Source organism: Melospiza melodia, chromosome 15, assembly GCF_035770615.1.
Source record: "Melospiza melodia melodia isolate bMelMel2 chromosome 15, bMelMel2.pri, whole genome shotgun sequence".
NCBI classification, from domain to species: domain Eukaryota; kingdom Metazoa; phylum Chordata; class Aves; order Passeriformes; family Passerellidae; genus Melospiza; species Melospiza melodia.
Genome location: NC_086208.1, coordinates 17,338,433 through 17,353,044, shown reverse-complemented (window position 1 = coordinate 17,353,044; position 14,612 = coordinate 17,338,433). Strand labels below are relative to the sequence as shown.

The 14,612-nt window shown below is 38.7% G+C and overlaps 1 protein-coding gene across 5 annotated transcripts in view; it reads right to left on the bottom strand.

Moving 5' to 3' along the window:
* Positions 1–14,612, bottom strand: part of LRRC28 (leucine rich repeat containing 28) — a 51,730-nt gene that overhangs the window by 12,665 nt on the left and 24,453 nt on the right. For 3 of the 5 annotated variants that reach the window (XM_063169913.1, XM_063169915.1, XM_063169916.1), the window contains 2 exons: positions 6,878–7,084; positions 578–680 (listed from right to left, as the gene is read on the bottom strand). In XM_063169913.1, coding sequence (XP_063025983.1) covers positions 578–680; positions 6,878–7,084 — 310 coding nt within the window. Of the gene's footprint in view, positions 1–577; positions 681–6,877; positions 7,085–9,595; positions 9,620–11,582; positions 11,632–14,612 lie in introns of those variants that run through there. The other 2 variants (XM_063169917.1, XM_063169918.1) reach the window with 2 other exon arrangements.

Genomic DNA, 14,612 nt, shown 5'->3' with positions numbered 1-14,612 from the left:
ACTTTTTTCTTGCATTCTAACCACAAACATGAGACAGCCCAGGATATTTTTAAAATCCACATGTAAAAATAAACCTGTCAATCCATAACTCCTAAAAAAAGTCACTTTAGTTAGTAGGTAGCAAGACCTACAAGAAGCTGATACTGGGATGTAAAATGCGTGAAGGAGCTGTACATAACTTTTCAAGATATGACCAACAACTTACAGAAATGTGAGCATTTAGAAACAAAGAGATGCTGCAATATATTAAAATTATTTTGCTCTTTCTTTAGTTCTGGAAACTCTATGAAGCCTACACTTTTGGCCAACTTTTAAAGTCAGCTCTAGACCTTACATTATTATTACAAATTCTTTCAGAGTAACTTCACTGTTATGCCTTAATACTAAAATAGTCAAAAGTCAGCAATTAACACAGAAGATTTATTACAAAAATAAAACTGAGCAGGGAGCTGCAGTAATCCCCTCCAAGTAACATCAGCTCTGGATCAATCACAGACACATAAAAAATAACTAGCTGCATCACACAGAAGTTTTACAAGGACAGGTACACAATGAATCTGAATGAATTCATACCTACCCACTGCAACCAATGACTTTATTATACAGATAAGATGGGAGGCCTTTCAGGTGAATGTTGTTATCCACATAAACATACTGGAGCTCTCGAGAACGACCTAAATCTGGGTTTAGAAAACAAGAAAAGTCAAGGGGAGAAAGGATGACATAGTGACAATTATAAGCAAAGCAAGTCTCTTTAATTATAAATAAGCTAATCAGACTCAATGTAAGCAAACATAAATTAGTACTTCTCAGTTGTAAAATTTCAGCCAATGGTTTTATTATGGATGAGCTGAAAAGCTGTTTAGAAGCAAGCATTTCAAATTACTAAAACAAAACAAAGCCCCCTTTCAGAAGCCTTGAAAATCCCATTATAAATAATTAAATTTTAACATTGACAAACTCTGAAGTCAGTTTGAAGAAGCAAAGGGACAATTGATTTCAAATCCTCCGTGCATACTTCAAGTTCATAAGGTCAAACCTGCTTTCATTAACTGGCCTCATGTCAGTGAAATCACAGCTTCTCTATCTTTGGGAAAGTGGGCAAGACAGACACAAGAATGTGCTCTGTCCCCCTCCTTCTCTTCTCCAAGGAGAGATCCTTGCTGGGATTCATTAGCCTTAACCAAATACAAGTGCAGTCATTCAGAAACGAGTCTGTGTGGTGCAGGGAATTACAGAGCCCCAGAAAACACAAAGCATTAAACTGCAGAATGTTAGACATCAAAAGTTGTGGCTGCAATAAATGATCAATACTTCTGCAGGTGTGCTGATTGCATTACTGCTCTTAAAATATTCATGGCTGGTAGTCAAAAGAAGCAAGTACAGCATGATTAAGTAATGCCTTCGTGGACTAGAAATCTATTAAGATACCTCTGGATAGAAGCATATCAGTATGGATCTATTTTATTTTGCTTAAAAATTAAAATTAAATGGGAAAATTTAGGTTTCTTGGAAGAATTCTCAGAAATGAGAATTTTGTTTATTAGCAAGGTCTAGTGAGTGGTAAAACTATCTGCTATGAAAAGAAGTGAAAAACAAATGAGAGACATTTCAAAAAACACTAAACTGAACAAAACAGAAAAGTCTGAAAGAGTTCTGGACTAATAAGAAAGCTGATGTGCAGGATCAGCTGGGCAGCCCAACTCATCTGACACTGCCATGCCCTTTGAGACACCGGGTAGGAAAAGGTTTCTATGTTTAGTGCAAAGCACAAACCAGGAGAACAAAGTCTGAAAGCCTCTGCCCGGGATGGGAGAGCTGTGACCCAGACAAACTGCATCATGAAGAACACAAATAATCTGTGTGCCTCCCAACTTGTTAAACTTTCATGAGGACCTTAGAGAGACTAAGATAAACAAGCATTTGGCTGCATCAGCCACAGCAAGACAATACTAATATTGACTAATTCTGACTTCCATCTTTATCAGTTACCTTGGCTGGCAGAAATAAGGGTAACTGGAGAAATGGGCACAGCTTCTGTCCCCTTTGTAATCATGACCAAGAATAAAAATTAAAACAAACCCCATGATATTTCTATTCAGAAATTATATTTGGAATACTGATCTCTTCTCATTCCCTGCTACAACAATAGGTAACACAAAGCCTTCTTTATTACTGAATAGTTTTATCGTACACAAGAGCCCTAAATACCATTTAGTGCAGATATTTTGAGTGATCCCTCCCCAGATGTGTCCATCTGAAAATACACTGAATGTCTTCAGCTGTCACCCACTCAAAAGGCAGCTGTGAGCACCAGAAACCTTAAAAGTTTGTGTTGAGGAGTGGCACAATATCAAATCTTTGATCTAAAGAAGTGGTGATGATACCAGCAGAGAACCAAGAGACTCTTTTCCTAAAATAAAAGTGTTAATGGAGAAAAAAAAAAGAGTTTTGGTGTTTTTTTCCCCTTTAACACAGACCCTTGCTTTGCAACAGTCTGTGGGGGTTTCAGGGACCATAATCTGGGCTTTGTTCAAAGCAGAGTCACTGGACATCAAGGGACACATTCAACCATCACATGCTGCTTTGACCCTGTCCCAGAGACATTTCAGCTCCCAGAACTATCTGCTGCATCCATCAAGTGTCCTGCCTCAGGATGGGAGCACAAATCCCTCTGCTGACTGATGGGCACTGCTGGAGATGCTGCTGAGCATCACCTCAACCAGATGATTTATTTGGGCTCACCACTGCAGGGCTGAAAATAGTTTAGTGAAGTTCTGGGATATTTTTAGATGAAACAAAACCCCATTGTTATCCTACAATGAATAAAAATACTGCAACACAGAAGCAATGTAACACAATAAAACATTGTAGGGCTGGTGAGGAATCAGCCAATACAATTTAAAGCAGGTAGCAGGTGGATGGGACATGTAATGTTCTGAGAATGTACCCTCGTGTTGCAGAAGCCAGTTAGACTAAAACCAGCAGGAAACTATGGGTTGCTGGGGTAGCTTGAATGTGCTACTGTTTAACTTATTAATTTAGAGAATGGCAGAAAATTTTTAAAAGAGGCTCATCTTGCTGGTTTCTACACAGATGTATGCAAATGGGCTGAAAATCAGGCAAGTCAAAAAAAGCCCTAAAGCTGTTCTTTTCATATGCACTGAGAGGGGGGAGTGAGGCTGCATCTCATCTCTTCCCTCTGTCTTTATCTTATGCTATGTTTAGATTCTAAGTTCTGAGTTGACTGCATTTCCTAGGTAATTAAAGCAAATTTTTGGATGTTAGACAAAATATCTCAGTAGGAAAAATTCAATTCCCAAAGCCAAATAGCCTGTAACTATAAATGTTCCTTTGATAGAGTTTCTTTGCATTAAATAACCAAGCATCTTCTAGACTCCAAAAGATTTTTTTCTCAGTTTCAAACATTATCCATAAAGTTTAAATTTTAATAAATCATCACTTTGAAAGGCTCTTTGTATCTCATCCACATTAATTTTTATGTCTTATATCAGCCAACAAATATTGTTAAAAGTTCTCTAAAAACCATGCTTCTGAAGAACTCGGTGCAATAAGGAAGCTGCCCATCTCTGAAAAGGCTAAAGCTACAAAGAAGGTTTTCATGTGGCTTTTGCAAGCACTGTACTGTGTCTAAAACATTTCCACTTTCCTCCTTCCAGCCTCCCAGATCAAAGACCTCTCTCCCAGAAATGACCAAATGCCATGAGTCCTGAACAAACCCCAATTCTATTTTTTTTTTCTTTTTCTCCCTCTTTTTTTTTTTCCTTTTTTTTTTTAACCTCAGGGCCCTGGCATATGCATTCCACATGGCTGAAGATGGAACAAAAGCCCTTGTGTGGCTGCACTGATGCTCTTTTAACCATACTGCGAGGGCATGGACACAAAAGCAGCATATACTGAGGTAGAATAAGACCTTTGTTTACCACTGATAATTACTAGACCCATTTTCTAAATAAAAAGTGCACATAAATCCTCAAATAAAGTGATATAATACTGAATATTTGCTGTCATAACATCCCCTATACTGCCAGTACACTTGAGAATTTATGGCCTATTTTAATTATATTTGTACTTTATTACACAAATGATTTTTATTTTTGCAGTGTCATCAGATTCACATTCTGCTCGCAGTGGAATTTGTTTTCAGGCACCCGAGCACTCGGTAATGCTAAAATTTAAAGTTAATTTTCTGTCAAAAGATAATTTATGTTGTAAGTAGATTGATATACAATGATCAGCAGATTTCTAATACCATTTACTAAGGGAGCATGAAGTTACCATGACAATAATACAACTGATCAGGATGCAGCTTCCAGTTCAACTTACACATATAATTTTTGGAGTTGCTCTTAAAAATTAGTTTCTTAGGAAGACCCAAAGGCTGAGATCCATAATGTCTCATTTCTTTTAGTATAAACTGAAATACTGAAAAATGATTTTTACAAAACACTGGCATATCCAAGATTTAGGTGTATTCTGCAAAACAAATTACTAATTCACTGTTGTTTACCCATCTGTTTGTTTATGGTCCTGTTCTGAAAGTCACAGAGTGGGATCAGGTATTTTTGCTGTATTTTAAAACTGATTAACAGTGTTACACTGTTTTTTCCAAGACATGTGCCTGCAAACTTTTAAAAGAATGTACAGGGCAAAGAAGCTCCTGATCCCTGTCCAGCAGGGCTGTGCTGCTGCTGGAATAAACCTTGCACCCATCAATCCAGAACAGGAAAATGCAGATTTCCACCACATTCACACGAGGCTCTGCTGGCAGCTACGAGGGACAAACTTGGACAAGGCAGAACAGACTCCTGGTTGACAGAGTAGATGTCACCCACCATGTGAAATAAATGAAGTAAATAATGCTTTAAAAAGCATTAAACAACTTGTTTCAAACCCATTTCTTTTAACATGGACATATCTAATAAAAAAAGAAAAAACCTCAACCATTCTGTCAGGAGATGAATAAATTCTCTGCTTTTCAACACAGCTCCCTAATTGCAAAAAATTGTTTTGACAATATTTGCTTGACTATCACTTGAAAGTATTTATGCAGTATTTTTCACCATTATTTAGCATCCTTATCAGTCATTAACTGGTAAAGTGAAGTTGGATGTAAGAATACACACAAAAGCCCCACCAGCCAACATGTGCAGCAAGCAGAAGTAATGCTACAATTATGTTTAACTTCAGCAATACTCCAAGACAAATATTTTCCCAAGCAACAGAAGATAGATTTAATCTTTTTGCTTTTCAATGCACTCTCTCTTCTACTTTATTTCATCACATCTTGACCACTCTGAAGCCTTCTGATTCTTCAGAGGAAGGATTAAACATTTACATTTATACTGTGCTGCTTTTCCTCTGAACTCTAGGATTTATGATTCAGTTTCATATCCACAGATAGCAAATTATCTCCAAATGTTCACCAGTGAGTCACTATTAAGAACTACTGAACAAGGTCAATTGACAGTCTTTGATGTTTCCCATTATTTTAAAAGTTCCTTTTGAATGTTTTGAATTTGAGTCTAAAAATAAAGAAAAAAGAAGGTGTGTCATTATATTAGAGATTTATTTCCTCCTTTTGAACTTAAAACTTTGGCAGATCTATGGCTCATCCAGGTCACGGCTCGCTCACAGGTAAGCTACTAGTGGAGAGCAAAAGTAGCAAAAACTTTTATCCTTTAAAATTTCACATCTCATCTTACTGAATTTTTGCAAAATTAAAATTGTTTAACTTCCTCTCTCATGGCAGTTAAAAATATTTGCCAAAATAAGGCAAGGCAATTTGCTTGTTTTAGTAGTGTGGAATCTGGATGATGCATCCTGGAACTCGTTTTCTCATTTATATAATGACATATGCTGGGACATAACTGCAACACTTTGTCTGGAGACATTATTTGCACTTACTTTCCAGCAATAAAAACTAAGGTGATAAAAAATTCAGAAAGATCAGTAAGTTCTTTAAAAACTGAACTGCTAGTACTGAAAAGATTAAGTTAAACCTACACAAGGTAATTAATTTAGAAATTATGATCTCATTTTTAGCCATCTCAATTTCCAGCTTCTTTCCAATGTGATTATCATAACTTAATCTGCACCTAATTAACACCAAACTCTGTATTCTAGAGAAAGTATTAATGGCTATTCAGATGGCAGGGCAGCTCTGCATGTGTGTCTGTATCCCAGCTGAGATTAGCCCGTGGCAGGGTGGAAAAGTGACAAAGTTCAGGGAGGAGGATTTGTTTTCCCTGAAGGGAACACACAGTGACTGCCCCCAACAAACCCCCACACACTGACTGCACCTCCCACTCCTGACCTGCTTCCACTCTTCCAAATTTTCAAAGGGTTGAGCAAAAGGCTCATCAATTCCTCCCTGGGCTACTACTGTGGAAATTTTGATGGATGCCTGTACACAGCACAAACTAAACCTGCACTGGATTATGTGGTACTGACACTCCTAATGCTGAAAAGTAATTTATATGGAGTTACTGGGACTCCACAACAAGTTTTAAACCATACTTGAGGAATCTTAGTTAAATCATCAGATCCAGCAAACAGAAACAGATCATTACCCAAAGTGGTGGAACTCAGATTACACAGTACTATATTTAAGCACATCATTTAAACTTTTTCCCCGCGGTTAGCTAAAAATAAAGCAAATTTGATAGCTTTAAAAAAAAACCACGAAACCTTAACCTGCATTTTTTTTATTAACATATTTTCCAACAATATGATCCCTGTGACAGCTCCATAAACAGAGTCTGCGGGGACCACCAAAGAAACTCACTTGTTGCTTTGTTTTTCACGTCTGGGGCAGTTTGTTTTGCTGCCTGCCACCCCCCAGGTGGGCACTCACCGAGGGGCAGGAAGGCCAGGCGGTTGCCAGCCATGGAGAGCTCGTTGAGGCTGGGCAGCTGGCACAGGTGGCGGGGCACAGACCACAGGTGGTTCCTGTCTGCAGTCAGGTACTGCAGGGAAAGGCACATGTGCAGCCTCTCGGGTAACGTCATCAGGCGGTTGGTGGAGATGTCCAGGGTCTGCAGCTCCCGCAGGTCTCCGACCTCTGCACAACAGGCAAGGCAATTGTAACTGCTGACATAAAAACCCCTCACAAAATTAAAATTAAAGCTCATCAGCAATGCTGCTTTTCTGTAGATACTATAGATAGATGTTCTATCAATCCATGCTGAGAACTGATACTGATTGATGCCTTGTGAAGGCTGACCTAGAACAGACCTAGATGCTGGACATATTTACAGAATAAAGTAGGGATTTATGAAAAGGATCTCCTCAATGGATCCACCTTGGGCAGCACCAGAGCCCAGCCAGGGCTGCACCCAAGATGAACCAAAATGGCCCCAAAATGCACGGCCGGGCACGGGCTCTGTCCCTGGGATCAGTTCTGCTCCATTTGCACCTTGCAGTTCATTGTCCCATTCCAGCTTTAGCCCCTGCAGTCCCACCCTGCTTGTTTTTCTCTCTCCAGCCCACGGGGTTTGTGCTCCTGGGCTGAGATTTGGATCATTTGTTCTTGGTCCTCAGCTAGAGCAGGAATTGTTTTGTGTCCCTACTCTGTGAAGAGAGCTCATCACGCCCTAACAGGAAGCTCAAACATACAGACCAAATCAGCACAGAACATGAAAAATATAAAAGCTAAAACCTGAGGCATCATGCTAATCTCCATCATCTTCATGTCTCAAAAAAGATTTCGAATACGAACGTGATGGAGATTATCAGTATCAGTTAGGAACCTTTATCAGTATGTTTGAGATCTTGCACAGAGCATTCCTGAATTGGGACAATTACTACTGCCAAAATACCAAGCATTTTCCTAGACCAAAATTAGAATGAGAGGAAAAAGAAACCCAAATCAAAATGCAAACAAAAACACATTACAAAGCTTGCTGATATTGAGAGTGTTTTGCACAACCCCAAACTCGGGAAAATTCAAAGGAATTTTTTTTTTTAAATATTGAGGATGCAATGAGGGATTACTTAAGATTCTCTTGCAAGAAGAGTTACAAACACATGCATAGCACTTCTTGCTTAGTGACAGTCTTTCACCCAGCACACTTGGGAAAAACAGCTCTGTCTTCATGATACAGTTCAAAAGGGCTAGTTTAAAGTAGAAAAGAAATTTCTTAATAACTTGTGAGTGATATTGTTATGTTATATTGTAGGAAGATATTTCACTAAATTCTAATCTACTGTTGCAATAATTACAGTGTCTAGAAGTTTGGTTTTTCTTTTATTTCAAGAATTCAAAAGTTGATTTTGTGTTTCAAATAGTATTGTATAATTTTTTTAGGTAGGTAACAAACTAAATTCGTAAAAGTGTGTAAGGCATGATCACATGAGCAGCCTCACTTGTGCAACAGTGTTATTCCTTGTGTCTGGCCTGTGAAACAGGATGCAGGACTGACTGACAAATACATTCAAAATATGTTAAGCAGCTCTGCAAGTTAGACCTCATTGTTTATTTAGTTATTCTTTTACAGTTACTCTAAAAACTGGATAATTCTATATATTATTTCCCTCAAACAGGAGGAAACCATAACATTTCCCCCAAACCTAAAAAACAGTTTGGCTTTGTTTTAAAAATACTTCACAGCAATGGAACCAACTCATGAAGTGCTCTGTGCCCCTAAAACTTGCTGCAGTTCTCAGCATCTTGCAGACCCAAATGTACTTTGCTCTCAGTTGAATGAAACCAGCTCTTGCATCTGAGAGCTGCTAAAACAAGATTCACTAGAATCTTCTACACTGAAAACACCAGACAATCTACACAATCCACAATCTGTACAATTTACAGCTCTATCACCCAGATCTTTTACAAAGATATAAATAGGGTAACACTGTTTAAGTTAAAGTTAAACAGAACCTGTTGTGCCCTTAAGCTCTCTGCAGCAGGAGCTAGAAAACTCACTGTTCCCTGAGCTCTGAGGTTGCACCTTGTATACTACACACAAAGAAGGAAACAAAACACTGGGTTAACCCAAGATGTCTTCTACACAATGGGAAAAAGAAGTTCACCTTGGGAGAAACTGCTATAAATGTTACTTTCAAGACTGGAAACATGAAAAGCAAAGAAAGGGAAGTTGTAATTCAGTATTAGAGATTTTCACACAAGTAATCATTAAACAAAATGCATGTGCACATTTAGAGGGAGTTTCTGCCCGCTGCAAACAATCCCAGCATCAACTGCAATAAAGACTCAGCAACACAGTTTATGCAGCCTTTTAGAAATATTACTGACAGAAGCAGCTGCCATACACAGATGATCACATTCTTCAAACCTCTTAGCTTTGATGTCAACAGGAATAAGCTTTACTTGAAAAGGTTTTTTTTTTTTACTACAGGATTGAAAGTAAATGACAAAAGGAAAATAATCACTACTAAACAGCACAAGACTACTGTGCAAAAAGAACTGCAGCAGATCTCATTTCGAAAGAGTTTTATATTCATCACAAAGCCATATGCTTGAAAACAGTGACAGGAAAAGAGCCACCTACATTCAGCCAAACCACTGACCACATGCAGTCAATAATAGGCCCAGCTATTTTCATGCACTAACCTTTTTCTCTGCCACTAAAAACAGTTCTCTAGTTCAGTTTAGGTCCAAAATCCCATAAATGTTACGGTTGGCAAAGCTGGCAGAGTTTCAAAGGCATTGCTAGAATGATATGTTTCAAATCTAAGAGGAAATAAAAGTATTCTCACTTTATCCTTCATCCAAAAAACACATACCCAAAACTTCATCCTCTCTACCTTAATCTCCCAATGCATACCAGATGTAAACATCCACTTTCAACATCTAATGCCACATGTTGCACAAACACCCACTGACCCACAGTGAAGTTTTAAGACTAAGCCAAACAACAAAGTGCCATCATATTAAGGACATAACCCTCATATTAAAGGTATAACCCCCAGACTCCCCACCATAGTGCTCAAAGCTCAGTTTGAAGAACATGCTCAGACACTTACTAATGACACTAAATTGGTTTTCATCTCATTAAAGCTAAGGGAAACAATTAAGAGGAATAACACAAATATAAACAGTCCATTAATAAGTTTTTCAAGCTTTTAGTTACTAAATACTATTATCCTTGCTTTTAAAGTCTTGCAGCATAAATACTGCAGGAAGCCTTGGCTAACAAACACGGTGAAAGACTTGCAAATCTCTCTTTTGCTGTCAGCTCATCAAACACTAGGATATACCAGGGGTGAACTTTGGAAATTTACAGCAGATCCAGAAAAGAAAATGGCTATTCCCAAACAAAAAGAGCTGACAAAGGGACTTTCAGAGATTCCCCCAGCACCCCCAAGGGTAAGAAAGAGACAAGAATTATACATCACCATTAGACCACACTGAGGAGTTCCAATTACATTTAAATGAAATTCATAAAAGTGTAATTTAAAATTTATATTAGCTCTAGGGTTAACACTATCAAAATCAACACAGCAGAGCACTGAGCCCCACTCTGATACCAGAAGCCAGAAAAAACCCCAACTCCTCAGCAGCTCTGCCACCCCCCAGCTCAGGAGGACGCAGATTTGTGCAGGCAGAGAGAGCCCAAACGTGACTCCATCCGTGTCCATCTGCAGGGAGTGCTGCCAGCACATGGAGCTGGGCAATCCCATATGGTCCCAACGTGCACACAGGAGGGGCTGACAGCCTGGGACTGCAGCACCCCCCAGCCCACGGAAACACAGCGCGGGCTCCGCACCCAGCGCCCTCGCAGGGGCCCCGCGGTGCCACGCACCCACAGACCCACACAGAACCCACACAGAACCCCAGGCTGTGCTCCAAAACTGGGGAACTCATTTTATCCTTTTCTCCCTTGATAATATGCAGAGTCAGAAGGGATCACTCAGCTCCAAAAAAGCAGCCTTGGCATCTGTTGTAAGAGCTCTCCCAACTACTCGGCAAAATGGAAAAGTGAACTGTCCTCTTGTGTGCTGGGGTTTTCAACAAAAAGGTGCCAAATAGATCTGGCCCCCAACATAATGAAAAAAGAAACATCAGCATACCTTTAATATTTTTCTTTAAAAAAGTGAAACCAGGAAAGGATTTCAGAGAATGTCCAAAATTATTGACCTTCTAACAAAATGGACTGTGTTTATATAAACATAACTAGCATCAAGAAAAAAAAAAAATCTATTTCTGATTCAGATGGTTTAAATGCCAGTTTTTCAAATTAATTCCCATGGTTTTACGTGAAGGAAACAAAAAAAAAAAAAACAAACCACCCATCTGGAAATAAGCAGCCTATACAACACAGAGTAATTGCCAAAGGCAATTCCAACTTCCTTAATCTTTTCTGGGGGTACAGGCCTCACCAGCTGCATGACCCAAAAATAACCAACAGTTTTTCTTTACATTTCAAGAGTAATCCCACCTTTCCCTGATGGGCCATAAACCAAAATTTCATCCTAAGATATATGAAACACATACACAGTTGGATTTGAGTGTATGGGAGGGAAGGGTTTACTTTAAATCTGAGTCCTTATATCCCAGTAAAGTTAAAAAGGGGGAGAGGAAAGGGCTACAGACCTACCTGCATGAGAATGCACCTCAAAGCAGGATATTAAGGGGAAGTAGAGAACCTACAAGGAATGGAAAAAGGGACTGATCAGCAAAGAGAGCTGGCACTTCAGAGGTCAGGCTGCAGAGGTTAAATGCAAACTGCCAGGAGGCCAGGAAAATGGGAACTCACAGACAAACAAATGGTTTCTCAACAAGAGATTAAGAGCAAGAAATGAAGAACTGATGTCAACAAGGAGTAGAAATTAGGAGGACAAACCAAATATTAAATTAGGTTTTTGCATCATTTTTTCCTGTAAGAATAATGGTGTGTGTGAGGACAGAGACAGAATACCTCATGGGAACAAGGACAAAGCACTGCAAATTACCACATCCATTACTAAAATGAAATGAGGCTGCTTAAAAAAATTTCCATCCCAGAATACTGGAAAAAAAATAAAAAAGGGTTATATATCAAAATTGCAGATTTGGGCATGAGGGTTCTCAGTGAATAGGACATTTTCTGGGATAGCAGCCTAGGGCTGGAGAAGAAATGTAGAACCTGTTAATGTGAGCTCAGTGTTCCTCAGCATCTCATAACAACTGTTCTAAGGGGAAAGAGCACCCAAGAGTAACCAGTGACTGGAACATAAATAGAAATGCAGCCCAGATCTTCTCAAATGTAAATCATGTCACACTGGTTTATCTTTCTTTGATGAAATTTCTTAGTTAATGACAACACGTGAGGAGGATCACACCTCATGGTAAATTACTGGGATGGAGAAAATATTATTAGTGGTGGTGTTCCTCAAGGGTCTACCTTGTTTAGACTTCTCATTTTGCACCTGGGTAAAAAATATTAGGTTTCAGGTTGCTGTCAACCCAAGTATTTAAAGTAGTAGTAATGTGGTAGAGAACCAAATTGTCATACAGCAGGAAAAGCAAGAACTTCTAGACTTAAGGGATAGAAATGGAAAGGAAAAGAACAGAAAACCATAACAAAAAAGAACAGAAAATCATGATAAGAAGGGGCTGCAAGTCAGGGCTCTGCTTGAAACAGTGAAGGAGGAGAGGGACTGGCTACACTTGCTCCCTCCCAAAGGGCAATAGTGCAATTTGACCCAACTCCACTCTTGAAATAATGTTTTAATCAACTTCCATGAACCTGAGCACAAGATGCATTTCCCCAATTAGTCCTGCACCAGTGAGGAAAAGTGTTTGAAGTCTTCCATATTTAAGAGAACTTTGTACCTGTCCCACTAGAAACAAAAATTCCAAGTCTATACATGCCATGAATTTGAAGTGGATACTATTATCAGCTGAAAACTGTAACAGACAGGAAGTGTAAGTCTAAACTGCTGAGAGCTTGATGGAAAAGATCTAAAGGAGATCAGCTCTGGAATGTCTCAGGAGGACTTAAATAGACTTTAAGATGGTTAAAATAAATTAAATAGCCTATTATATATTACATTACATTTACAGTTCTTCCACACAGCTCACATTCCATAGCCTATAAAAATTAAATTTTCTAGCACAAATTGACACTTAAGGTAGACCTGTGCCATCTTCAAACAAGGAAGTTTAACCATAACTGAAATTGGTATCATTAGATTTAAGGACAATGAAAGGGGCAAGCAAATTGAATCCCATTTACATTTTGACACTGCTGCATGCAGCTCTTTCTCTGTATTGTGGTGAGAGAGCTTGAAAAGTGGTCTCTAAATCTAACAGACCTGAAGGTGATTTTCCTCATATTTCTCCCATATAGGCTAATATTTGCTTAGTTTTTTAAAGGAAGAAAGTGGTACTGGAAGACATCTTGTGATACTGCAGCAACTGTTTTATGAATAACTCACTTTTACATAAGGTTCTCAAAGAGTTCAAACCCATAAAAATTCTATGGAAGAAGAAAGCCTCTATCCCAGCTGATCAAACTTCAATCTATTAATTTCAAAGCAATGCTTATGGCTGCATTTCACACAAATATTCTGGCTGCAAAGAACAGGGGAAAAGATTTTTCTGGGGCAGGACAGTCTTTGTGAATGAACACAGTCACGTAACACCCCTCAGAGCTGTTCCCAATGCTTGGTTTCACCTACTTCAGCCATAAACTACATTGACTCTCCTCCAAAACACTTAAGAAGCAGACAAAGCCCAAAACCAAGTGAAAAATACATACTTCTGCTGAACATACCAAAATAGAATCTTTTTTTCCCTTAACCTTGCTAAATGTCACATGCAAACTTAGTACCAATCTTTATTTATTTTGTGCCATCATTCACAAGCAAAGGTGAGAAAAGTGGCTCCATAAAGTCCAACCTTGCTAAACAGTAATTTTAGGTCAGCTAAAAATGGCTGAAAATAGACATCAGGTATGAGGGTCTCATTAAGTCAAATTCTTCTAAAGGTCAGTGGTTCCCCATCTTACACCACAATTAAACTTCAGTTAACAGAACTGGCAGCTGTCTGAATGCCATGGGCCCAGCACTCTGGGCTTCTCTCAGCACACAGAGCACAGATCCACAGTGGTTATTAGTCTGTATTTCCTCTCACTGCAGGTCTGGAATTACATTTTTGTCCACAATTTGATGGTTTCAATGAGAACAGTTAGGATAAACCAGATGATAAAAATACCAGAAATTATCATACACAAGAAAAGTGGAAAAGGTGGGAGGAAGGGCAAGAGGAACAGGGAGAGGAAAAAATTGTTTATGCACAAAGGTAACTCAAGGCCATGAAACTATCAGGTTTGCTGTTTTCTTGGTTTGGGGTTTTTTGTTTGTTTGGTTGGTTTGTTTTTTCAGAAGACAACCTATCCTTTCATTTTGCTCTAGTGTGCTCTGCCTATTTCACTGCCCCACAGCAAGGTACTGTTGTTACACAAACAAGAGATGTGAAATTAATGTATTCATATTATTCTATGGTTTCATTAAATGATACCTCAAATTTTGACTAGAGCAGCCAAAATTAAGTATAAAGAATCAAAATAGTACTTTATCAAATATATTGCATGAAAAATTCTGCTAGCACTTTACAGAAAAAGTCTCTTATTTATGGAGTTTTT